This window comes from Neolamprologus multifasciatus, chromosome 12 (assembly GCF_963576455.1).
Source record: "Neolamprologus multifasciatus chromosome 12, fNeoMul1.2, whole genome shotgun sequence".
NCBI classification, from domain to species: domain Eukaryota; kingdom Metazoa; phylum Chordata; class Actinopteri; order Cichliformes; family Cichlidae; genus Neolamprologus; species Neolamprologus multifasciatus.
Genome location: NC_140450.1, coordinates 4,953,137 through 4,978,663, shown reverse-complemented (window position 1 = coordinate 4,978,663; position 25,527 = coordinate 4,953,137). Strand labels below are relative to the sequence as shown.

General features: G+C 39.9%; 2 protein-coding genes, 1 non-coding gene and 1 pseudogene across 6 annotated transcripts in view; all 4 read right to left on the bottom strand.

Annotated features, from left to right (window-relative positions):
• p2rx7 (purinergic receptor P2X, ligand-gated ion channel, 7) overlaps positions 1–24,736 on the bottom strand; it is a 48,977-nt gene extending 24,241 nt beyond the window's left edge. The window contains exon 1 of one of the 2 annotated variants that reach the window (XM_085181166.1): positions 24,408–24,736. The gene's annotated coding sequence lies outside the window, so the exon portion shown is untranslated. The remainder of the gene's footprint in view (positions 1–24,407) is intronic. The other variant, XM_085181167.1, reaches the window with a different exon arrangement.
• Positions 620–3,527, bottom strand: LOC146506231 (glutathione S-transferase theta-1-like; annotated as a pseudogene). Its single transcript, XR_014877340.1, has 5 exons — positions 3,397–3,527; positions 2,776–2,863; positions 2,295–2,451; positions 1,580–1,756; positions 620–820 (listed from the first exon to the last, which is right to left on the bottom strand). The product of XR_014877340.1 is annotated as a glutathione S-transferase theta-1-like (transcript).
• cfap157 (cilia and flagella associated protein 157) lies at positions 3,037–13,352 on the bottom strand. 2 transcript variants are annotated; one of them, XM_085181171.1, is made up of 8 exons: positions 12,970–13,349; positions 10,616–10,887; positions 8,816–8,969; positions 8,487–8,733; positions 6,734–6,834; positions 6,183–6,333; positions 5,346–5,451; positions 3,037–4,627 (listed from the first exon to the last, which is right to left on the bottom strand). In XM_085181171.1, the coding sequence occupies exons 1-7, from the start codon at positions 13,035–13,037 to the stop codon at positions 5,374–5,376; spliced, it is 1,071 nt and encodes a 356-aa protein (XP_085037297.1). In that variant the 5' UTR covers positions 13,038–13,349; the 3' UTR covers positions 3,037–4,627; positions 5,346–5,373. The 2 variants fall into 2 exon arrangements, with proteins under 2 accessions (XP_085037297.1, XP_085037298.1); XM_085181172.1 differs by lacking the exon at positions 6,183–6,333 and having other exon boundaries at positions 4,513–4,627; positions 12,970–13,352.
• Positions 19,120–19,191, bottom strand: trnac-gca (transfer RNA cysteine (anticodon GCA)). Its single transcript has one exon. It is a non-coding gene; the product is annotated as a tRNA-Cys (tRNA).
• Positions 24,737–25,527: the final 791 nt, after the last annotated feature.

Here is a 25,527-nt window from a genome sequence, read left to right as displayed (position 1 = left end):
TCATATGGTCCATTTTCGTGGTGTTGATTGGTTTTCAGTTGCCTACTGAAAAAAAATAAAATATATAAAGTTTTTCTGTAACTTTTTTCACCAGTAATCCCTTAAGTCTTGCAATATTGTTAATTAATAGGCTAACTTAGCAGTGTCAGTTTGTGCTGTCGCCCTGTTTCCATAGGAGAATGGAAACAGGGCGACGGGATGCATATTTTAAAAATGCTTTATAGACAAAGTTATAATTATTTTGAAGTTTCTTTGCAGAGAACATGTCCAGCCATCCATAACGAGCCATCAGCCTCCAAAATAGATTTATCTTAAGAAATCACAGATGGTCAAATTTACAGTAAACGATCAATTAAGTTATGAACTTGCATTGCTTGATGGTGCTGTCATTTTCAGGGAAAGTGTGCTGTACTACTACATACAAGTTTCTTTTCTTTTCCCTCTACAATGTGTTAACCACTGGGCTTTGTTATACACAATTTTTCACCCATTTCATCCATCAAAACAGAATCCTCCCCGTGTTTTCTTCATGTATGAAAGAAACACAGCAGTAAACTTTAAGATGCAACACAACAGGCAGTCAAAGATTTATTGTGTCTGTTTGTACACGTAAACCTCCTCAGTTGAAGAACCTCAGAAATCTCAGTTTGAACTTCTCAAACTCGCTGCTGCTCTTCAGCTTCTCTGGCAAGCCGCTCAACTGCATGAGCGCTTTGTGAGCGTCGTCAAACAGCTCCTCACCGAGCGCCTCCTTCACTCGCCCTCTCCAAGCAATCAGCTTCGGACGGCCTTCAAACCCATCTACACCAGTTCCAAGAGGCTGTAAAACACACATTGGGAAAGGCAGTTATTGTTATGTGGGATCTATTCCTGTTCAAAAATTCAAACCTTTTTGTTCCTATATACATAATTTAGATCCTAAAATGTAGCTTTTGAGCATGTAGCCATCAACAAAAACAACTCTGACATCTTGGGCCGAAAATGTGGGAGAAATAAGGTGTCATGTGTGGCTGTGTGGCATGCAGGATCAAGGACCCATGGAACGTAAGCAGCAGCTTTATTTGCTGGAAAAATCCTCCACAAAATAAACATACAAAAAAACAAACCAAAACCCTGAACATGGAAACTAAGAACTAAACACTAGGAAATGAGGATCACAGAACTAAGAATGACAGAAAGCAGAAAAACTGAGACACCTACAGCACATGGAACAACACGACAACAGGGAAACACAGGGCTTAAATACACAAGGGAGTAATGAGGGAAAGAGACACAGCTGGGAGTAATCAAACATAACGAGACGGGGAGGAAGCAAACTGAAAACATTAACAAAGGACGCGAGACTGTCAAAGTAAAACAGGAAACACGAGACGGGCGTGGAGACACGGAATTGACACTGAAATAAGGAGAAGCACAGACATGAAAACATAACTTGACTAGGACACAAGGAACACAGGAAAGGCACAGAGACAGAAACCTAAAGACCAGGAATCCAAATCCAAACCATGAAAAACCACAAATCCAAGAATATAACTTAATCAAGAAACACAAATAGAAGTAATGACAGAAGCTGTGGTACCTGCATGATCTCCACTACAGCCACCACATCTGCCACAGAGATTTTGTCCCCGAGGATGAACTGTTTGTTCTGGAGGAATTTCTCCTCCAACAGGTTGAGCGACTGCTTCATATTTTCAAGACCAGCATCGATCGTCACCTCCGGGACTTCAAAACCCATGATGACCGGAAACAGCATCTACTCAAACAGACACAAAGATCAGTAAGCAGCAGTACTGATCCAGTGTGGCAGCTTATAGTGGCCGGAAGACCAGTAGGTATTTGTTAGCATGGTCAAAATATGACAACATAAAACACGAACATAGTAAGGAATCATATGAGTATGTTATCTTTTGCAGCTTGTTCTCTAATGTGTACCTTTCTATTGTTTTTGTATATATTTTGTATATTATTCTCCTGTCTATTATTTATATTTTATTTCAGCACAGTTGGTGTGGAGCACACACAAATTCATTTTACATGTACAATGATAATAAAGGGTTATTCTACTCTATTCTATTCCATTGTATTCTGTTCTATTCTATTGTAACCTCAGAACAGTTGGGCTTAAGGAGAGCTTCGCAGAGCTGCTAACATGACTGTAGCAACATTAATAGTAGGAGAAGAAGGATATTAAGTATTATATACCTTATAAAATCAGCTACAGATAAGAACTAATCGAGCTGATGAAATGTGTCATGTGAGGACGCAGCACTTGGTCAAACTGGGACACGAACCCTGAGCAGGAAGACCTTTTGACAGTGACCTCTGAGGTTCGCGTGCTGTCAGGACAAGTATTCATTGGCACGAGCTCGCTGCTGCAGGCCGGCAGGAAATCAGTGATCTGCCACTGACCCTGAGTATTTCTGCACAAGGTACTTCAGGATCGCAGTACTGCAAGACAAGACAGAACAGAAACGAATGATGTTTTAACGACAGGAAATGTAACAGAAACTCTGCTAAAACTGACGCGCAGAGTGCCTGGATGGTCATTTTGTTCAATTAACTGCAGAATTATCCATTATTGTTTTTCTGATAATAGCACTATTAAGTGTTACTAGTACTAACAGCAGCATTAAACCATTAGATCTTCATCATTAGTAACTTACTGTGAACAAATGAACCGACCAGACTCCCAAAGCAGCTTCAGGCAGCAGCTTGAAAAAGAATCAAACTATTTGAAACAAAGCTGAGCGGAAACTCGAGGCCCTGCTGTACCTCTCTGACAGGGTGAAGCCTCCATCCTTCATGACAGGAATCTTCGCCACGATGTTGAGTTTCCCAAACTCCCTGCTGTACTGCTGCCCTGACACAAACACGTGAAATTCACAGACGTGCTGAAGTTGTTTGTGTTGGCATGTTTCCATCATGTGGAGAATGCAGAAATAATAAAGACAAAAATGTCAAACTGGTCTCAATTACAGTGGATTTAATGACTCATAATCCCCCTTTTTCTTCTTTGTATCTGCTATGAAACAGTTTTCTTAATTTTCTTTCCCCAGTACGTCTCCATTATACACAGTCAGGAAAGGAAAAGTTGTGCATCAAGACTTAATGTAAATCTAGCTTTCTGGGTGAAATGTGAAAAAGAAAAGCAGCCCAAAGGTGCATTTTTTGTTATTGTTAATGGTCACAGCACAAATGAAAAAGCATGCAGGACATTTTAGTCCCCTGAACTCTTGAAGAGTCTTTGTGTAGAGTTGCAGAGCTGCAAACTTCCAAGTTCAAAGCCTGCTGATCGCTCAGCTGTGTAAAGCTGGTCAGTAGCATTCTGTTAATCTCCAAACTGTAAATAATAATTACCATTTTACTGCAGAAAGTGAGCTGCTGTGAGATTACCTGCAATCAGGTCGACATACTTGAACTCAAAGGGAATCCCGAGCGCTTTGGCAAACAGGAAGACGGCGCGGCAGGGTGGCGAGATCAGGTCGAGATAGAGCTCCATCATGTCGGAGAGTGAAGGCTGCAGAGGTTTCGTCTCCACCGACCTTCCTCTGTTTTCTCACTCCTCTTCTATCTGTCCAGAACTCCACCTCTCCTTCCACTACACCTCACTGACTTTTAAGTGGTGCCAGCTATTCAAAGCAGAAGGTCACTGCGACATCATTGCGAGTGAGCTGAGCTTTGCCCTTAGCTTTGCCACCATTTTTTAAAAATGCTGAGATTATCACTTTTACCTACTGGTGCTTGCAATCAGATGCAGATTTTCAGGGCAGCAACTATATAATAATACCAGCCTGAAGTTCCTGACACAACTTCAAGCTAGAAGATTTGGATTTAACACCTTTCTGTGCAACCACTCACTGAAATAAACTGCTGGAACAAACCATGAGGTATACAACTTTAACTCCACTGATTAAGCTAATTATGATTTATGGCTCAAGAAGGTTGTAAAGTAAAGCTCAGCAGCATTCCTGGTAAATCAGCTGATCTCAAAGCTAGCCACATCAGCTAACGGTTTCTACATAACCACTGAGAGATGTCATATGGAGCGGGCTGTTTAAGCAGCCTTAATAAGCCCACAGTTGTCACACATCTATGAGCCGTTTTGCATGGAGGTGTCCCAGGACAGGACAACATGGGAATTTTCTTCTCTCTAAAAAGCAACTCATGGTTGGGAACTCAAAAGAACATCCATCCATCCTCTTATCAGCTTCATGCGGGGATTGGAACTAGAGGACAATTTAGAATCATCAAGTAACCTACCCCAACTAATTGTATGTCTTCAGACTGTGGGAGGAAACCAGAGTACCTGGAGAGAAGCAGCATAAACACAAGGAGAACATGCAAACCTCCACACATAAAGTCTCCAGCCGAACTGTGGAGTCAAACTGAGGACCTTCGTGCTGTGAGGCAACAATGGAAACCACCACGCCGCCACACCGCCCACATAACTTTCTGTAAATGTAAATGTTCTTTGGCAAAACGACGGTGATTATTTGCAATAGTACCAGAACAGGCTTAAAGAGATGTTTATTTTCACACAGGTGACAGACTCATAACCACTTTTTCTTTCTCACTTTTGACAGGATTTTGTTCAGCGTTCTGCAGAAGCTCCTGTGTCTGATTCCTGAGGGAGAAACAGATTTTACAAGCTGCACAGGTCACACATAAACAGGACAAGATTAGCAATGTTACATTTACTACCTTAAGATTCTTTGCTGAACGTTAACACCTCATGTTTACAGAGACTAAAACACAAGAAAAATGCAAAATATGTGCAGCACACACTAGGAAGGCCACGTTAGAAGTATCATGTTATAAAACTGGAAGGAGGAATTTGTTAGCAAACAGCTGCTTATTTCCACATTCATCAAAGTGATATTACCACTCAGTGTCTTTGGTTTGTCTGCAGTCGTCTTTTAACATCTGCAGATTCACTTCTAAGTGAGATCAACCCATAAAAAAACCCTTCTTCCTTCACTCTTTATTCTTATTTAAAGGAAAATAATTTAGGTGCTGAACTACTTTTCTAAATATCTGGCATTCATGCAGAAAGGGCAGAACGTTTGAGGCCCAGGACACTGACTTACTCTACTGTGTGTTAAACTTGAAGCCTCGTTTAGTGAGGAATGCATTGTTGTTCAGCTACTTTGATGAGAAGTGTTAACAGCCATTCTGGCTCTGTTAGGACTCGGGCCTCGCGGGGCTCTGATCCAGCTCACTGAGCTGCTGAGAGGAAACAGCTTCAATGAAAACAAGAGATCAGCTCCCAGCAGAGTCCGCACTGTTGTTTTCACAAGTCATGAGAGTATGACACACAATCCGGTGAAGAGCGGCTCCAGTACCTGACTGGCATGAGGCCAGAGGTCATCTTCAGAGCACGGCGGTGCTCTCCAGGATCTCCAGCAGCCTCTGCACCTTCCACTGATTCTCAGACGACTTCTCTGCGTCCTGCAGATGACAGAAAATACAAAGCTTTGATAATGACTGAGAGACATCTCAGTGGACAGAGAAAGTTTTACTCAAATATCTGATCTAGTTGAATATTAAATATTCTTAAAACGACTACCCAGTACATTTGTGAGAATCTAACAGATTATAGTTCTCAGTAGTGGATATGCTAATGCATTAAATCATATAAATATATAAATATAATTCATTTTTTCTTCTAACTGTAGGTTTTACTCCATTTTTACTGCTGCATTTCAGCTCTTACTAAAGTCTAACCATGTCTTGTGTGTTTTTAAGATAATAATTGATATTTTTCTGTTTGACCACAAACACTTTTCTCCTCTTGGAGGCAAAAAGACGACTTGATGTTTTAAACTTACCTGTAAACATGACATTCTCCAACCTTTCAAAAGAAACGCTGCAAATTCAAATGTTTTTAAATAATCCATCATTTGTTGTCTTTGTGACATCTGTCTTTAATTTACAAACAAATACTCTGAAAATAAAGAAAATATTATAAGTTCTGAATATAAATCTTTACTTTGTCTATAACTCTTGCACCACTTGATGCGTGTGTTAAGAATATAAATGGGATGTTTGTTTGCCTTCTCTTGAACAAACGCAGCTCTCGTGGACAGTAACTAATATTTTCCTGCCCTGCAGCTGCCACACATATCCAGAGTTTTCAGGGGCACTAAAACAGCGGCACTGATACCCTGACTGTGTTTTACCGACAGGATGTGTCCGAGAATGATGGCTGCTTCCTGCTTGACACCCTCCAGCTTCAAATTCTTGCACCTGACTTTCTGGATCTGGTCTGAGAGTGAAGTTATCCTGGCTGATTTTTGACGACACTCCTCGTGTACTAAAGACAGACTCTGGCTGAAAACAACGGTTAAACACTCGGTTAGAGCGTAGCTCAGTTTAAATGTGTGACGAGAGATCAGATGATCTCTGGTTAAAGTCTACGTGTGCATACACGTACGTAGCACAATTTACAGGTTACTGCCAATAAACTGACAAATGAGATCGTGACCTTGAACGCAATTTAAGTGAAGGCCCATTCGGGATGCTGTGTTTAAGCATCAAACTTTCACTAAGCTGTAGACGGACGATGGCCTTTTCACCCTGGCATAGAATCATTAGTCCTTCAGCCAAATGAGCTGAAAATGTGTTTAATAGCCTGAATCTTTACTTTTAATGTAAGTCTGTCAGTCGGTACTAAAATAAATATGTGTCTGATCCTGTTCTGTGGACATTTAAAAATACATTTGTCTTCTACCTGAGAGTCTTGATTTTAGCCAGTGTGCGCAGCTTATCCAACGTACAGTCCTTCAGCTCTGTAGTCAACTGCTGGCACTGCTCTCTTAGCTCATCTACGTTCTGAAAAATGGAAGACAGTGAATGATTTTAGTGATTATTGTGCTTTAATTAATGATATTTAATGTTACTTTTATTTCATAGTCATAAACAATATCAAGCTCAATGCTGGGAGCTTATATATATATATATATATATATATATATATATATATATATATATATATATATATATATATATATAAAATATTATATATTTCAGGCGTTCTCGTTGCAGAAGCTGCAAACATAATGTTTTATCGACCTATCAGATAAAACATCAATTTTCCATCTTCTTCTTGGGTTTGACCTTCGACACTAAAACAGATATCTTTAAGTATATGTGTAAGTGCAAAACACTGAGACCAGTGCTTGGTCCTCACTAGAGATGGACCGATCCGATATTACGTATCGGTATGGGTCTGATACTGACCCAAATTCCTGGATGGGATATCGGCGAGAAATAAAAAATGTAATCCGATCCATTAAATATCATTATTATTTCTGTGCATTTTCCCCCCTGCATCAAATTAAATTTGATTACATCGATTAAGCATCATGAGGTGGAGGGTGGTTCCCTTTTTTTTTTTGCTGGGAGTTTGCAACCCTATTAGTTAGGTTGCTTAATATTTCTGTGTGAAAAGATTTTACCTTTATGTTTAGCTTTATTTAAATTGCACAGTAATGCCTGTATATAGCGTGTCAGCAAAAACAAAGTGTCTGCTCAAGTTGAGACAAACACCCACATGTATTGTTTTAACCCACTACAAGATCGTTAATCAACTCGTTCCTCTTCGTCTTGCAAGCTTGCATCCTGTGCAGCCTTGTATGCAAGCAGCAGATAAGAAGTTGTTTTTTCCTAACTTGTACTCCACCCATGAGTGTTACGTGAGAGGGCAGTATATAATAAACTCTGAGTGAATGCCTGGCGCGCTTTCCTGCATAGGATTCGCCCATGTACATGAATTAACTCTGGGCCCGTGATTCTTTGCTTTCCTGAGGTTGTTCTCCTTACATTCTGCTAAGTACTCTTTAAATTACCAGAATAGGGAGGATGGTGTAGGTTTAAGTTTATTAGATTGATCAGTGTTGCTGAACTATGAAATATTTTGGGTGCAGTGTATTTTTTACATACAGGTATAACAGAATACCTTTAGTGTTGTTATTTATTTAAACTTGAGCATAAACTCATACAAAATGCAGCAAGATATTAAAAAAAGTTTTATTTATTAAAAAAGACACTATATCGGATTCATGTCGGTATCGGCAGATATCCAAATTTATGATATCGGTATCGGACATAAAAAAGTGGTATCGTCATCACAGGAAATGGAAGACATGCGCTGTTCATTTCTTATTTGATGTAGAGAAAAAATGTAATAAAAAATACTGCGAATTCTCAAAAATCTCAAAAATACTGCTAACTTCTTGGGAAGCAGCGACTTTGAATCATAGGTATAAGTTTGTTTTTTCAGTCCTACTTAAAATCACTCTCATCAGTCGACTGTCTTCTTTTAAAAAAACTGAAACTGAGTAGATTTATATAAACTTTCAGTCTCAAACCCGTTCGGGGAAGCTGCTGTGAGCTGTCCGCAGTTCACTTTGAAGGCGCTTTAATAAGAACCATCCAGTGTCTTAGTGAGGTGACATTACTGTCATGAACAGCTGTCCTCTCACCTTCTTGAGGATGGATTTCTGCTGAATAATCTTAATGAAATCTTTCTCCAGTTCATCTTGTTCAGAACAAAGATCCCTCTGTCTGGCTTGCATGGCGTCTACGTCCTCCTGCAGGGGCACCAGCTCACTCTTCAGAAAGTGGAGCTGCTCCAGCCGCTCCTCGTGCTCAGCCCTGTTTTTCGTAAGTATTTTTTCAGTCTTCAGCTTTACAGTAGGCTCCACGATGCTCTGCAATCTCTCAACCTTCCTGGTGAGTGGACGAGAGAGAATAATGGATGAATATTTATTGCTCGTTGTGAAGAAACAGTCAGACCCTAACTGGACTTCACCTGTCCATCTCCACCTGTGCTGCCACCGTCACTGTTTTGGTGGCAATGTCATGATCTTCCTTCTGTTTTTCCAGCTGCTTCCACAGAGACTCCACGGCAGACAGACGCCACTTCACTGAAATCAGGTCCTTCTTCTGCTGCTCCAACTTTTCCACTGAGGGGAGGAGAGGAGTGTACAGGTAGCAAAGAGATTATTGATGCATGCTGGGTAATCCAGGTAAGGAAATCTAAAAAGTTGATTCTGAAACTAAGCCTGTGGCTCATTGTTAAACAATAGTGCTAGTTTTAGTCGTTTCTAAGGTTTGGGATTTAATGACGTAACGAAATATGTCTCCCTGAGATAGAGAAGAGATGACGCTCCACTCGAAGGTGTTTGAAACAGTGTGTAAGCACCACCTGTTCAGTGGGGACCGTGACCACACTGTCCTCGCTGCTTCTTACATTTTATTTTTATTTTAAATTTCTCTATTTGACATCACACTGTAAACAGCCCTTTACTAAGTTATTGCATCTATACGTATCCAACATTTGTACATACACACACCGGCCATTTCATTAGTTACACCTTGCTAGTACTCAGTGTTGGAGCTATTTGTTCTTATTTTTTATTATTTTGAAATTAGTTAAAGTTTGTTGTTAGTTTACTTATATTTTGGGGTTTATTTACAAGTTATTTGTTGGTTAATATTTTGTTTCAAAGTTTGTTTGATGTTACTTTGTTAAATTAGTCAGGAAGAGCTGTAGGGCCATTCTGTTTTCTATAAATAAAGAGACTGGTAGAGGACCAGCATGCACTGGGGTGGGCCTATGGTTTTTTGCCAGAGCAGGAGAAGCAGCAGGAAGTAACAAAAAAAATGGATCTTGTTATTGCTTGCCAAACTGGATAAATAAACCATAAAAACGCAACTTTCAAGTTTGGACAGTGGACTTCTTTTGCCTGCGTACGAAATAGTATCTCAGTGCAGCAGTGGCTTGTGGACTTTTAATTGTGGGATGTTTGGTTTGTCAAACAAAAGGAATTGCCACTACACTCAGATTAAACTCCTCTTGCCTTAAGCGACGTCTTAATTCTTCGTGGCATGGACTCAGCTGTAGCTCATCTGCTATCATCGAAGTTCTGTGCATTCAGAGATGCTCTTCTGCATACCTCGGTTCTGCTGAGTAGTTATTTGAGTTACTTTTGCCTTGTTATCAGCTCAACGTGGCATTTTCTCCCAGAGAATTCACCGGATATTTTCCCTTTTTTAGACCATTCTCCGTAAACCCTAGTATTAGCTGTGTGGGGAAATCCCAGGACATCAGCGGTTTCTGAAACACTGGGACCAGATCATCTGGCACCAACAACCACGCCACATTCAAAGTCACTTAAATCCCCTTTGTTCCCCATTTATGTGCTCGGTTTGATTTTCAGTCGGTCATCTTGACCATGATGGTTAGATGACGCCTCACGGAGTGTGTGGAAAAGTCTGCTTAGTGTGTGGAGAGAGACTGAACTAGAGTTAATCAGTGAATACTAAATGCACTGAGTCACCGCCATGCAAGTGACTGATTAGATATTTGTGTTAAAAAGCAGCTGAAGAGCTGTACCTAATAAAGTGGCTGATGAGTGCACATGGATATCTTTCCCCTTTCAAAGAGCTCCTCAAACAACAACAGTGTAAACCCAGGAAGTGCTCTGATGTGCTTCCTGTCCTGTTTTCAGGTACTGAAGAATTAATTTGTAAGAATATCAAAGAATTTCTTTGGTCTCATTGATAATTTGCTTTTTTCCTACTGGTGCTGCTGTCAAAATGTTCTCACCCTCTATCTTGTTCTCTGACTTAAGCTCTTCAATCTGCTCACGCATCTCCTGCAGCTCCTTGCTGTGCTGCAGCATCAGGTTGTCTCTGTTGCGTTTGGCTTCCCGATGTTCATTCTCCAGCTGCTCCAACAACTCAGTCACCTTCTTTTCTTTTGCAGTCAGGATGCGTTTCAGGTGACCAGTCTGGATTTTTGAGTTCTCCTGCAGCACGGCGAATTCAGAGACGAGCTCCTGGTATTCTTTCTCCATCTGCTCTTGTTTAGGCCGACAGCTGCAGGTTGAAGAAGGACATGGCAGGCTCAGGGATTAGAGTCAAGAATCTAGTTTGATCTTTGTTATACATAGAGTGTGCATCATTGCATTCACTTGTTCACTTAATTCAGGGGTGTCCAAACTTTTTTCACTGAGGGCCACATACATAAAAATATAGGAGGGGCTGGGCCACTTACTAGAAATTAGGTATATAACCTTAACTTTAGTGTATTAAAATTAGAAAAATCACTTACATGTGGTCGAATATATTATATTGTTGAATATAATTAAAGACAAAACTGCCTTCATCACAGCTTTCCATAAATGGATCTTTATTGATTTATTCAGAAAAAGCTTTGGTAGCTCATTCTCAGAACAGCAGCCTCAGATTTCTTCTTAGACAGAAGATTTACAGCACAGAGAAAAAACAACAAAGGGGAAAATGGGACGGGCACATTTCAAGTTTGTTATTTAAGTTATTAGGCTTAGCAACACACCTATTAACGTTCGTTTGAAACCGTTATCAACATTAACAGACTGAACTGGACTTAATAACAGGAGTGCATATAATTTTAGTAAATTATTCTGGTGAGTATCAGCTGCGCTGGGTGTAAATCGGGACATCCAGCCGCGGTGCTGATCGCCACTCGTGCCAAAAATCTAGACAAATGTCACTTGATCAAGGAGCAAATCTGCATCAGATGAGATCAGCTGACTTTGCGTGTACGTGGGCAGTGCACAGCGGTGTGTACTCTGTGTGTTAACAAGAAAAGCGCATATAAGAAAGTGGTGTGCAAAAGCAGGGTAGTGACAGAATTGATGTGCATTATTGATATTTGAAGCATGTGTACCTGCACATTAACACACAGGTACTGTGGAATATATTTTTTACTCACCTAAAGTGCTCGTGCTCTCGTCCACTCCCCGCAAAAAAAATAGCAGCTGTGCGGTGTCTGTGGCATCAGTGCTCTCATCGCATGCGATGGAGTAAAGATCAAAAGCACAGCTTTATCAGACAGTTGCAGTTTAATGTTGGCTGACAAGTCTTCAACAACTGGATTTCTGGACATGCTGACGTTGTTGACGGGCGCATTATTTCGGTGACTTTAACGAGGCCGTGTTTTATGAGGTCTCCATCTGAAAAAGGCTTGCCATGTCTTGCGATGAGTTGGGCGACCTCATAGCTGGCTATTGTAGCCTTTTCCTGGACCTTTTGAGCACGAAAAAATTACTGTTGCTGACCCCGCAGGAGAGATACCCTTTGCTTTAATTTCTGCTCTCGATCAGCACCAGTGTAGGGTGCATAGGCCTGATGTTTGGTTTCATAATGACGTCGTACATTATACTCTTTCATAACTGCCATAATTTCAGTGCAGATCAAACAGACACACTTCCCCTTGAATTCTTTGAAGAAATATTCACTCTCCCACCATGTCTGAAATTTTCTGCATTCACTTTCTACCTTTCGCTTCTTTGGTTCTGCCATGTTTAGTAACTAACTTGGGCTAAATTTCTTCTGTGATTGTCCTTTTTGGTGGAGCAACTGCCTCGATCGACAGTAGCTCCCCCTGGTGTTAAAACTAAGAAGTGCAATACACTCAAGCAAAAGTTGAAGTGCGGGCCATATTCGATTCTATTTATAAAATTACTTGCGGGCCAATTAAAAATGGATCGCGGGCCACAGTTGGCCCGCGGGCCGGAGTTTGGACACCCCTGACTTAATTGTTGCGCAAGGCCAGTTTAAAAACATTTACAAGGAGAACTGGCTCCTTGAAGGCAACACTTAAAGAAATGGGGGCGGTGCCTCAAGATTGTTGCCTGGTTCTGCACTTTAAATTAATTCTCTGTTATATTTAACGTAAATATAGTATTCTCTCAATTTTATTTGCATGCTACACTATTTGCGTCCCAATAATCTAAATTTCGAGATTTAGGTTAGGCAAGTAAACAACACTGGAGGGAAAAGCTCAAATTGTTTTTGATAAGATTAACATTAATAAGTTAAAAATAGGAAAGAAAGATACAATTACACTCATATTTCACTGTATAAATGAACTCTTACGGATTTATTTCGATAAAAGTTCAAGAGAAATAGACTTACGTATCCAGCTGCTCCTCTAGATATCGAATTTGTTTCAAATATAAGGCCATTTCTTTATCGGAAGCCATTTTTCTGCTGTGCTTGCTTTTTTCTCCTGTGTATTTTCCGGTTTTATTAGTTATTTAACTAGCTTAAGCAGAAAACGCTAACTGCAGACAAACCGTTAGGCTACTGTCCTTGTTACTAAGGAACTGACCGCACCGGAAGTTCTCAAGTCAAACTTTACTCGTTAATTAAACGCTAAATATTATTAAATCGATGTTATCTATTTTATCCGATATCAGTGGCATTTTCTTCTTTGTGCATATCTTCATTCCAGTTTATGGTGTTTTTCAAAAGAAAAAAAGACGAAGAAGAAAAGGAATAGGTTGTAGAGTGATGCTTTCAGGGACCGTTTGTCAGATCAGTTTTCACAATCTAACTTCAATATTATGTGGTTGCGTTTATTTATTTATATTCGCTATTTTGAGGTTTTAGCCTTTTATTATTTGTAGTTTAAAATTTATATAGAAATATATGTAAGATTTTCATATTTCTTAAATAAGAAAAGAATATTTTACAATTCCTGTTATATTTTATCCTTATTATAAATTAACTTTTTTCTATGTTATATAAATTTCTTTTCCATACTGTAATATTTAAAAAGCAATACAAACCCCCATGAAACAGTGCCAACACTGTGATCATCATTAGTTGATTATATATACAATACACATGTCTGTGAAGGTTCTCAGTCATCCAGGTCATCGTAGTCAAAGGAGCTTGCAAAGAAAAGCGTCTGGACTTCTTTAAGTTACTTGAAGACTTTTGTCCCTCTGTGGGGGGAAACTCCCACTAGGTTTAAATCTGGGACTCTCCACCATTTGACCTTAGAACTGAAGAAGCTTCTCGGATGAGAGGTGAAACGTCTTCAAGTAACTTAAAGAAGTCCAGACGCTTTTCTTTGCAAGCTCCTTTGACCATACAATACATAGTGACTGCAATTTATCTTTAACATCTATGCTTTTAAGCTGCTGATGTCATCTTTTTCTTTAGTTTATTCCTTTTATATTTGGATGGATTTGAGTTCACATGTGTTTTCTTTTGTTTTTTCATCCTGTTTTTGTTCCTTTCCTCTCAATCGCTGATTGTTTTCGAATACACCACATAGCACACTGAAATTAAAGGTTTCCCATTCCTAATGTGGATGAATAACAGCCAACTCAAAATAGAAGAATAAGCCCAGATATTGCTGCGTGGATGATATAATAGTAGTTAGACTCTGGTAATGACTACACTTGCACATCAAATTGTAGATATGAAGAATAAAACACACATATATGGTCAGACAGTATGTCAGATTGACTTGAACATCAGTAATTGCTTGATTTATTGTCGAGGTCTGTCCTATGATTGGAAAATGCAATGAGGTGGCTAATCTCTGTCTTATCTTACCTGTCCTTCCTGTTCTTGAACTTAATCAGTGGTTTGCACCTTGTTGTGAACTCAAGATGATGACATGCTGACCTCCTCAGCAGCAGATGTTGTTTTTTGTCTCTCTTTGATCGTCATATTTAAAATCCTGGAGAAAAGCTTTACACTCTAAACTCAGCACTTCGAATCAAGCTCAAACATCATGTTTACTTTTTTTGTTTGAAATGAAGAAAGAGGCTTCACCTGAAACTGCCTGTCGATTGGTTGTCCAGTTAGTTTTGAGGATCTGAAAATGTGGCTCTGTGTATAAAATGAGTCCAGTTCCTGATCAGTTACTCTAAAGTCTGTACAGGCAAAACTACACAATTGTGTATTTATCCAACAAATCATAGACTTAACTGTATAACTCAGTTAATTAGATTGGTTGTGTACTCATTAAACACTCATCCATTAACATTTTGTAGGAAAGACTGAAGACAATCGGTGTGACTGTCTCACAAAGGGAGATTTAAGTGGGTAGTTTTAGAGATATTTTCCAGTAGGTTGCATTTCCAAGTCACCACCAACAGAGGTCAGCAGAGACGCTGAGATCCTCGTTATTCCCCTTTGTGTTCACAACATGTTTGTGTGCATGTTAAGCTGGAAGCAAATATTTGGACATAGGAAATAGTTTGATGACTGAGCCAAAATGAGCCTTTCTTTAAACGTTAGTGCACTATTACTGGAACTGGGAATCCTTTGTTAACGTTTCAGGACTTTCATGGATCATTATCAGCTGATGACTTTCCAGATGATTCGTTTTCTGTCTCCTCAAACACTGATGGTACCCAACAACCACCCTGGGGTCTGAAAATAAAGTTTACTGATGTTTCTAAAAGAGGCAAACGCCATAAAAAGATATTAAAGTACTTCCAGCTTGCTATTTCAACTCTCTGAACCATCCCTGACAAATGGCAGTTAAGAGAAGCTGTGAAAGTCATGACGAAGTCATTACTGAAGCTTTTCACATAAACTGCACATCAGCTTATATGGTACGTATATGAAACAGTAGCTGGAGAGCTTGAAGGAGCCATGGTGCTCAGACAGGTCTACAAGGAAGTGTTATAAGGAAGAAATCCATGTTTAAATTAAGTCTAAATTTATTGCTGTCTTAGTTATTTCCCTCTTGGGCTTTTTGGCTTTACCGCCACCTCTTTCTGTAATATGCAGTCCTGCTCCTGTGTTTCAACCTGTTATCTTTCTGTTTTGTTTTGTACAAATAAGCCAGCAAAGTGTAGATAACAGAATAAAGAGTATACAAATTCCATCTTTCCAATACTTGACCTGAATTCTTTCACGTCCTCAGAAAACAAACCTCCAAGTGGGAAAAAGCTTAAACTATTTGGAATCAACACATATGTGTAAAAAAAATAACAATAATTCACTTTATTAATTTCTTTTACTCTCAAACTCACCAGGTTTTAAGAGTTACTTACCAACAACCTTCCTGTGTGCATTTTGATAATTTGAGAGGAATTTTCATTTTTAAAAAACACCTAAAGCTGAACATTTGTTAACGTTCATTGTAACATTGGTTTACAAGTTCAAAACTTCAGCGAAAGAAAGAAAGAAGCGGCTGATAAACTGAGCCGTCTACAAAAGGCCTTTTTTGAAGTGTCAAACTGAAAAGCATCACTTCTGTTGTGAAACTGTTTTATTTTTAAAACAAACACAAACACAGTCTGTTCCTGAAAATAACAAATCTGATAAATAAAAAGCAAACACATCGCAGAACAATCAAACATATTTTTACAAAGATGTCAATAAAAGCAAAAAATAAAAATAGAGAAGTGTATGATGGGAAAAGTATTGAAATGGGACCCTGAGGTCAGAATGTTTTTGAAAAGTTAAAAAATATAGTTTTGTTGTTGTTATGTATATGCTTCACTGGAAGCTAAACCTGCTGAAGATGAGGACGTAGAGGAGGGCATCCATTACTTGGAGGGTTGGTGGTTCAATCCCTGGCGTGCCAGCGTATCCTCGGGCAAGACACCGAACCCCAAGACACCGACTCATTTGTCCAAGTGTGAATGTTAGATCAAAAATACTTAGGTGTACAAAATGTCTTGTGTGAATAGTTGAGTGGAACAAGTTGTATGAAGTGTTGCAGTAGAGTAAAAAAGTTGTAGTCAAAACCAGTTGAGTCACCATTTAATAGCATTAGTAGTTTTACCAAAAGAGTCACTAAAACGCCACTTTCTAAGGAAAGTAAGATTTAATTCAACTGTGTGGCCTTGCTTAGATCCACTGCAGATTTCAATCATTCTAGCAATCAAAGGTCTTGAACACCCACAAGCTCAAACGTCTTTTTCATCCCAGAAATGACAGGAAACTGACATTTGCTGATGTAAACTTATAATGGGAAAACCCCTTTATTTGACTGCAAAGGATGCTGAAACCAAACATCCTTAAATGGAAATCAAAGATTAGCAGCAGCAGAACATTTTACTCTCCCCATTTTGATCGCCTTCCTTTCTGCTTTCACCTCTTTGGCCCTTTTGTTGTGGCGAGGGCTGCCACGGGTCGGCCGGGGTCACGCCAAAACGAGGGAACGAGGCTTAATCCCTTCGAACCCACTAATAACCCCCACCGCGTCCTCTCTAGCCCCCTTCGGAGCGATTTTTCATAGCTCTCCGCCCAGTCAGTCCACGGTCTGGTTTGCATTAAATGGACACATGTGCTCTTTGTTTTGAGAAGTGCGGCTGACACGGACCTATAACCAGCCACATGAAAGTTGGATTTCTCAGGCAGCGGCTAAACTTTGTTCAGGGACTTTTAACAGGAAGCGTCATAGCGACAGGAAGCGGATGATTTGACTTCATTAAGAATGACGGGTAGAGTATGCGTCCAATGTGGACGAGTTGATCTGAGAAGACCTTTATAAGCATGTCAGCAGATAGATATAAATCTAAAGCCAGTATGAGGTTAGATGCTGCAGCTCTACCTCATATATCACATGTCAGAGCTTTACACTCGCATGTTGCTGTAAAAGAGAGGCGACTTTTCTGTCCATGACCAGCATTTATACTCCACAGTCATGAATAATAGCTCAGTGTTCAGCTCGAGAGCATGTGGAAGTTGATGGACACATGAGCTAAAGCTGTGACCCAACAATTTATCTAACTACCAAACCACCCTGGAGCACCAAACAGCCATGAAATGTTTTAATGAAGCTCCTTAGGAGGGACTCCAGCACCAGCATGCTGGATTCAAGCAGTTTTGCATGATTCACAATTTAAAATAACCCTTATTCATCAACTTCCAACAAGAACCAAGACAAGGAATCACATTGCTTGTAGTTTTTTGAAGCTTTTTCACTAAATGTCTCTGATGGAGACAGAAGAGATAGACAGATAGGTGGATGTTGAGCATAATGCACAAAGGAGGTCTTTTGTCTGTTCCAGAGGTCCGACTGATGAGCTAAAGAGTGTTTGCAGCTTCTCATCCTGTGTCAGCTGGGACGGTCCCCCACAGCACGCCTGTGTTTAAGAAAAGGGATGCGCTGATACCCATGTGAGCAGCAGGGAAACTAGCAGGAGGGGAATCTGGACTTAATCTAGCGATCTCTTGATCTGAAGTCAAATCTCTCCCACTGAGCTATACCCCCTCTCTCCTTCAAGCCACTTTGAAAACAAAACACTGTATAAGAGACAGACTGTGCCCATTATGTCACCTGCTGGTTTGTGAATATCTCAATTTACCTGACAAGCAGACCCACTGAGCACCACTGTTAGCTTATCAGCAACTTCTCAATCACAATTTAGGTCTGCCCTAAAGCGTATCATAATTTACCAAACATTGTGTTTTGAACGCAGTGGTATCCAGATTCAATCTCAACTATCTCATCATACAGTCGTTGTCTTACATTATCTCTGTGTGCTCTTTCTTCTCTGGGACACAGAATATGTTTGGAAATCGAGACCCTACACGGATGTGGGCTCTGTCATCCTGAATGACAGAATTTGACTCTATTATCAGAAGGCTAAAGGTGCTCGTTCACTGCATCTTGACGGCAGCAGTGCTGATCGTATATTTACATTTACTCAGTTACATTTACTTGAGTAATTTTTTGAGAAAAAATGACTTTTAGGAGTAGTTTTACTACACTGTACTTTTTACTTTTACTTAAGTAATAATTTTATGAAGTCTCGCTACTCTTACTTGAGAAAAGATTCTTGCTACTCTATAGAATAATAAACACATTTTAACCATAAATGCATGAGACACAGACTCAGACCTACAGTGTTTGAATGTTATTTTATCTGCTGAGCCTGTCGTGCCCTTTGGAGAAGTAAAGTATCATCATGTGTTGTCACTTGAAGTACTTTACCCTATTCTAACATATATTTATATTACCTTCTCTAAATATTAGTTTCATGATGATTTGGAAAAGTGTTTCCTCTGCTGCGATTTATTAATTTGTAATCATCTTATTTATATGTAGTATTTTTATTTTGCTTTTCAGTATTAAACTACATATTTTTGTCTGTCTGAATATTTCATTTTTAAACATTAAATCAGATGTTGTGATCAGTTACTCAGTACTCAAGTAGCCTTTTTCACCCAATACTTTTTAACTCTTAGTTGAGTAATTTCTTGGATGGCTACTTTTTACTTGAGTAAAACTACGTCGAGGTAGTGCTACTATCACTTGAGTACAATTTCTGGCCTCTGCGTATTAGTAATAGTGAAAATAGCAGGGGGCACCTGGATTTGAACCGGAGACCTCTTGATCTGCAGTCAAATGCTCTACCCCTGAGCTACACCCCCACATTCAGGTCTTCTGCTAGCATAACACCACCCACTGGTTTATGAACGTTTCAATTAAACTGACATGTAGACCCAATTCCACGCACGATCTGATATCCTCGTGTTTCCCAGATCATCATACTAAAGGTTGTTCCAGGATCAACATTGCAAGTGACCAATCAGAATGTTGTGATGTCATACTTTTGCGACTTCGGGAAAAACCGGCGTAAAACAAAAAACTGTACTTAAGCTGCGAGAAACCGCCTTTGTCCGCCGATCAACGGACCCTAACCCTGACCCTAACCCTTTAATAAACGCTAAGCAGAATTGATATTGTCCTTGCAACATTGGAATTTCATAAAGGCACGAATGGGTTGGTGCGCAAAAGAATAACATCACAATAATGTGATTGGTCACTTGCAATGTTGAACCTGGAACAACATTTTCATGATGATCTGGGAACAACACCAACACGACGATATCAGATCATCCCAATTCCACAATAGCAAAATGCAAACACAGCACAGCAGATCGCCTGACTGTAGCCACGTTTTTCCTTTAACTTGTCACGTTTCTGTATTTAATTCTTGAGCAGGGGAACCAGAGACCTGCCACACTCTGCAGATATCGTCAAAGAATGTTTCCAGCACCTTGTTCTCTCTGTGCCACAAAGAATAAAGGCAGCACTGACAGCAAAAGGGGGTCCAACAAGGTACTAGGAAGGTGTACTTACTAGGGCACACCCACCAGATGATTGTATTTATATTGTACTTTTGTAAATCCACATCATGAAATGCTTCACAGAAGCTACAAAATAAAAACATGGAAAGGTAAGACAACATTAGGTCCAATAATCTGTAATGAAAAGAAACGATTGCTTGAATTATATTAAAAGTAAAGCAAAATGAGGGGACTTTCCCATAAATATGTGTTTGAAGACATGACTCTAACTTTGTGGGACATATTTATAGAACATTGTTAAACGTGCAAAAGTGTTTAATTAAAAGACTGAAGTTTGGATACCTTGTTGTGCTGAGCGCAGCATCTTGAAACGTTTCGCCTTTGGTGTTGTTTTGTCTGATCTACAAGGTGTTCGAGTGGCTGCAGGGCTAAAACGCTGTTTAAAGTTCGAAGGAGACGCCGTGTGTTTGAGTGACGTGGGATAAAGTCTGGATAAAATGAAGCTCACAACCTCAGTATGAATAGAGCCACTGTTGGTTCGGGATACGGAGACGATAAGAAGAACAGAATACGATCAACCTTTAAAGGATCCTTTTGGAGCCTGTTTGAGTTATCACACAGCTGAAATGTTCCTTCATGATTTGCTATCTGTGACATTTGCGTAGCTGCAGGCATCACCGCTCATTTTACACCTTCAGGGGAGTTCGTGAGCTGTGCTTAATTTACCTAAAATACAGGAAATCGTTTCCAAAATGTAAGATCAAACTTTCAGTAAGCCGTGAAGGAAACAGCACTGGTGCATAATGTCACACCCTGCTTCCCTTCAATCACCTGAAACCAACAGGAAGAGTTTTCTCAACTCACTGAGTCTAATGTGGCATGCAGGAACACACACACAGTTACCCAAGTTCAAAAGGTTCTTATGAGCGAGTTTCCAAGTTTGGGGTTTCAAGACTGTCAAGTCGAGACAAATCAAAGCCCTGAATCATTCCACAAACATCGCCTGCTTGTATAATGCGACTCGCTGCTCTATGCTATTTTAAATTAGCTGTTGCACAGAAGTAGAGTGCAGTCACAGATCAGTGATGATGAAGCTTTGATTTTTGTCAGTCGTCCGTGAGCTTCAGAGAGGAGACACAAGCTCACTTCTCAGTCCTGGCTGCTGTCACATACATATATAAAAGATGGACGCAATCACCCTGATGTCACCCATTGGTTTTGAAAACATGAGTGGCATCCTACTGCATGTATGTGACATTAATACTAGAATCTCACTCCGAAGGAAACAAACGTCACAGCAGGTCAAAATATTCAGAAGATAATTAACCGAGATTATATGACAAATTTGAGCCTTTTGGATGAAATAAATTCACCCTTCTCTGCAGTTGTTGTGAAGGAGGAAATGGCCATAAACCAATGAAAGACAATCTTTTTTGCCATGCTTATTTCTACTAAAAGGTTGGAGGGGCCTTGTTTTTGGCGACAGTCTCAAGTGCAGATTAGAAAAACTGCAATTCTTTGCTGGTTCCACACCAACTTTATTTTTCAGCCTCGTGGTTACCATGTGGATGCAATCTGCAACTTCTCCACTAGCTGCCACTAAAACCTGCGCACTGCTGCTTCAAGGTGTCATGGCGCAACTTCTTTCTCTCCCCTCCATCAGCTCAGTTTTTAGATTAAAAAAGGCATAATTTATTTTTCTTTTCGCTTTGCTCTCTCTCTCTGTTGAGTACACACCTGTCCTACACTAATATCACATATTCCAGGGTGAGTGTTTCATGAGCACTGACAAAATGTCCCATCCTTGCAACAGTGAGGTGCTCAGGGGGCATCCGGATTTGAACCGGAGACCTGTTGATCTGCAGTCACTGAGCTATACCCCCACGTGACAAGCATCAGTGAGAAATTTTGCATCAGGTTAGCAGTTTATTAACAGAAGGGTAAAGGTGATCACTCAACTTGATGGAAGTGTGCATCAAAAGCCCTCGCAACACATCCCATCATAGTTACAGTTGAATTAGCATCTGGATTTGAATCAGAGACCTCCTACGCTGCAGTTAGACACCGTACCCCTGAGCTATATCCCTCGTTCCCAGAACCCACATCACATACATCACATCACACATCACCCACTGGTTTATGAACCTTTCAATTCAACTTATAGGCTGATCCAAGAAATCCCAGTGAGAAACTTAGCAACACTGTAAGCTTACAAGCAACTTGTCAATCAAAATGTAGATTTTCCCTAAGACGTACCCTCGTTCACCTGTTTTTTGAAGGTTTATCACACATTTTGAATCTAATGGGATTATAATTTACAAAATGATCACCATGCAATATTTAGTAAGACCTGAAACTGAGACTGTACTTCCACACATCCACTTTTCAGAACTTTTTATACTTTTTTCTACTGTGTGTGTTTATTCTTGGTTTCTATCACTATCTGCCTCTGCCTTCACTGACAATGGGGCTCTTTCTTTTGCCAAGTACAGTTTCCATAGTTAGTCCAGGTAATGTACCATCCCCCACTCCATTTACCCGAGGAAAGCTACTGATAGCAGCTGGGAAAACAGCATCCTTGTCCTCTTTTTATTCTGCAGTGGAGGCTGAGCTTTCCTGCCAGTAACCAGTAAACACCCTAAGATCAAGAAAAACATCCAGAGATCGTCACTGTTACGCTTTAGAGGGGCGGTGATAAGTGATATGTGATAAGGGAACAACAACCATCGCACACATGCAAACAACAGCTCAGCGTTATGTCACTGGCATGTCACGCTGCACACTTGTTTGTGTCTATTTTTTATGGTTTTTGCGTTTTTACCAAAAGGAAAAACACGGCGCTCCATCAGCATAATCAGAGCGTGTGATAATAAACAGATTGAAGCCTCCGTTCAAAAGGCACCAGCTGCTGGGTCGGGACCAGATGGGAACCTTTTCATCTGAAAACATCCTGGGCTTGACTTCACCTTTACAAAGAGATGGCATAAATAAGGATTGGACATAAGCCCGGAACCAACGTGCAGCTGTTAGGCTGTGATGATTGTTATGTGTGTCAAATATTTAAAAGCATGAACGTGGATGTTGTTTTCCTTAATGTGGATGTGACGTGTTTAACCTAAAATGCTGAATGAGAAATAAGTAGGTTAACTTAACCACAGGTTCATAATGTGGACGTTAACTGGTAATAATAATAATAATAATACATTTTATTTGAGGGCGCCTTTCAGAAACCCAAGGTCACCTTACAAAAAACACAATTAATAAAAGGAACAGTAGTCATAAAATACATAAAATAAGTTAAAATTACAAAACAGAGCGTGACAACAGATAAAATCAGCATTAAAGCGAATAAGCCAGTTTAAGCAGGTGTGTTTTGAGCTGTGTCTTAAATACGGAAAGGGTAAAGTAGATCTTAGTAGAAAAAAAGCTGAACTTTAGTGAATTTAGCAGATTTCTGTTGCTTTAAAAAATAAGCTTACATGGATCAAAATTAATTCAAATTTTACAAAAAATGTCTTGGTTTGTGTTTAATGTCTAGACAGCAGTGGGTGCCTTACAAATTACGTCCACTGTAATCCTCACACTTAAAACGTATGAAGTTATCCCTGTTTTAGAGGAGAAAATACAAAAAGCACAATGATCTGAGGATTCAGAGGTGGACTGGTTTGGTGACTCATGAAGCGCATCACTGGATTTTGTCACAGTGTGTTACTGTTTCAACATCCAACCAGACAAAATTATAAATGATTTTTCATGTGTCACTACTTTGAATTAATTTCCCTGCAATAATCCTTAGAAACTTTCTGTCAGATAGAACTGTGAGCCCTCTGACTGGGATGGTTCATATATATATATTTGACAGTTCAATGTCTCTTGAGAAACACTCTAAACAACTTGTCCGGAACTGTTTTTATCATCTAAGAAACATTTCTAAACTCAGACTACTGGTGTCAAAGGCAGAACTTGAGATGATTATTCATGCTTTTATCTCTTCTCGTTTGGATTATTGTAACGGTCTTTTTACGCGTCTCAACAAATCAGCTCTGGATCGCCTTCAGTCTGTACAGATTGCAGCGGCAAGACTTTTAACTGGTACAAACAAGAGGTCACACATTACTCCAGATTTGGCTTCTCTTCATTGGTTGCCTGTAAATTTTAGGGTTCATTTTAAAATTTTAGTTGTAACTTTTAGAGCTCTGCACGGTGAAGCCCCCCAGTATATCTCTGACCTGTTCAAACCTCATGCTTCATCCCAAGGTCTTCAGGTCAGAGGCTACTAGTGGTCCCACGTATTGGGTTTAAAACACGTGGGGATCGAGCTTTTCAGGCACCGAGGCTGTGGAACTCTCTGCCGTTGTCTTTACGCTGTCTAGACTCTACTGACGCCTTTAAAAAGCAGCTGAAGACATTTTTATACAAACGGGCTTTTAATTAATTTTAACTTGTATGTCTGATCTTATTGTAAAGCACTTTGTGATTTTTACCTGTGAAATGTGCTATATAAATAAATTTTACTTACTACTTACTTACTTCATGGGCAGTGTTGGGAAGGTTACTTTTAAAATGTATTCCATTACAGATTACAGAATACATGCCCCAAAATGTATTCTGTAACGTATTCCGTTACGTTACTCAATGAGAGTAACGTATTCTGAATACTTTGGATTACTTAATATATTATCATGCTGTTTACAACTACATGAATGTACTATTGCTGTGATTTATTACTGTTACTGAAGGTCTGCGGCTCCGAACCGTAGTAAAGGGACCTCTGACTAATACAGTGGGTTCGTGTCAGCTCGTAGCTGAAAACTAGCTTTACTTTGTTGTCTGGGTCAACTTTGCTAGCGAGAGACAGAGAGAGGCGTTGAAAGGCGGCTTCAACGGAACTTATTGTTTTTGGAGGAAAACACGAACAAAGCGTACAGTCGAGTCTTAATAGCTTACTTACAACTGGGCTCGTCAGGCAGTCTTCTTGGCTGCAGTGGTTATTATTATATTTACATGCTTCCAGCTCCTGTTTTTGCTCGATGACAGCTCGTACTTTTCCTTTTTCTCCCTCCCTCGCTCACAGACACATAACGGGTATGACAGTCCATTCTCCCTGCAGCACGGACTACACTGCCTATGATGCTACATTCTTTAGAGCTATACCTGTAGCATTCTGCCTGTTAGCTTAGCACAACAACAACAGGCGCTCTCTCACCCAGGAAACACGCAGAGAGAGAGCGTCACCCTGTAACCATGGCAACCGTAACGCTGCCGCCTGGAACAACAGAACGTAGCTGTCAAACAAAACCCAAACAGTCCTGACCCGCCACAATATGAAACAGGGAAGTACCACCGTGTAATCCATTTATTTCAACAAAGTAACTGTATTCTAAATACCACCTTTTTAAACGGTAACTGTAACGGAATACAGTTACTCATATTTTGTATTTTAAATACGTAACGGCGGTACATGTATTCCGTTACTCCCCAACACTGTTCATGGGTGAGGCGTTTCAGGCATGTCCACTCACGAGAGGTCTGGGCATCTTTTCTTAGATTGTTGCTCCCATGACTTAGACCTGGATAAATGAATGGATGGATAGACGGATGCATCAATAGAACCGATTTCTTTTTGCACAGATGACTAATGACCTATCATTAAAAGGGAAAACATTTTTTCAGACG

Excerpts from the sequence above, each read along its gene's own strand:
- cfap157 (XM_085181171.1), bottom strand. The coding sequence starts at position 13,037 with ATGGCTTCCGATAAAGAAATGGCCTTATATTTGAAACAAATTCGATAT. Across the intron at positions 10,888-12,969 it reads CTAGAGGAGCAGCTGGATAC|CTGTCGGCCTAAACAAGAGC; the intron begins GTAAGTCTATTT and ends TTCAACCTGCAG. Across the intron at positions 6,835-8,486 it reads AGAAATCCATCCTCAAGAAG|AACGTAGATGAGCTAAGAGA; the intron begins GTGAGAGGACAG and ends TCCATTTTTCAG.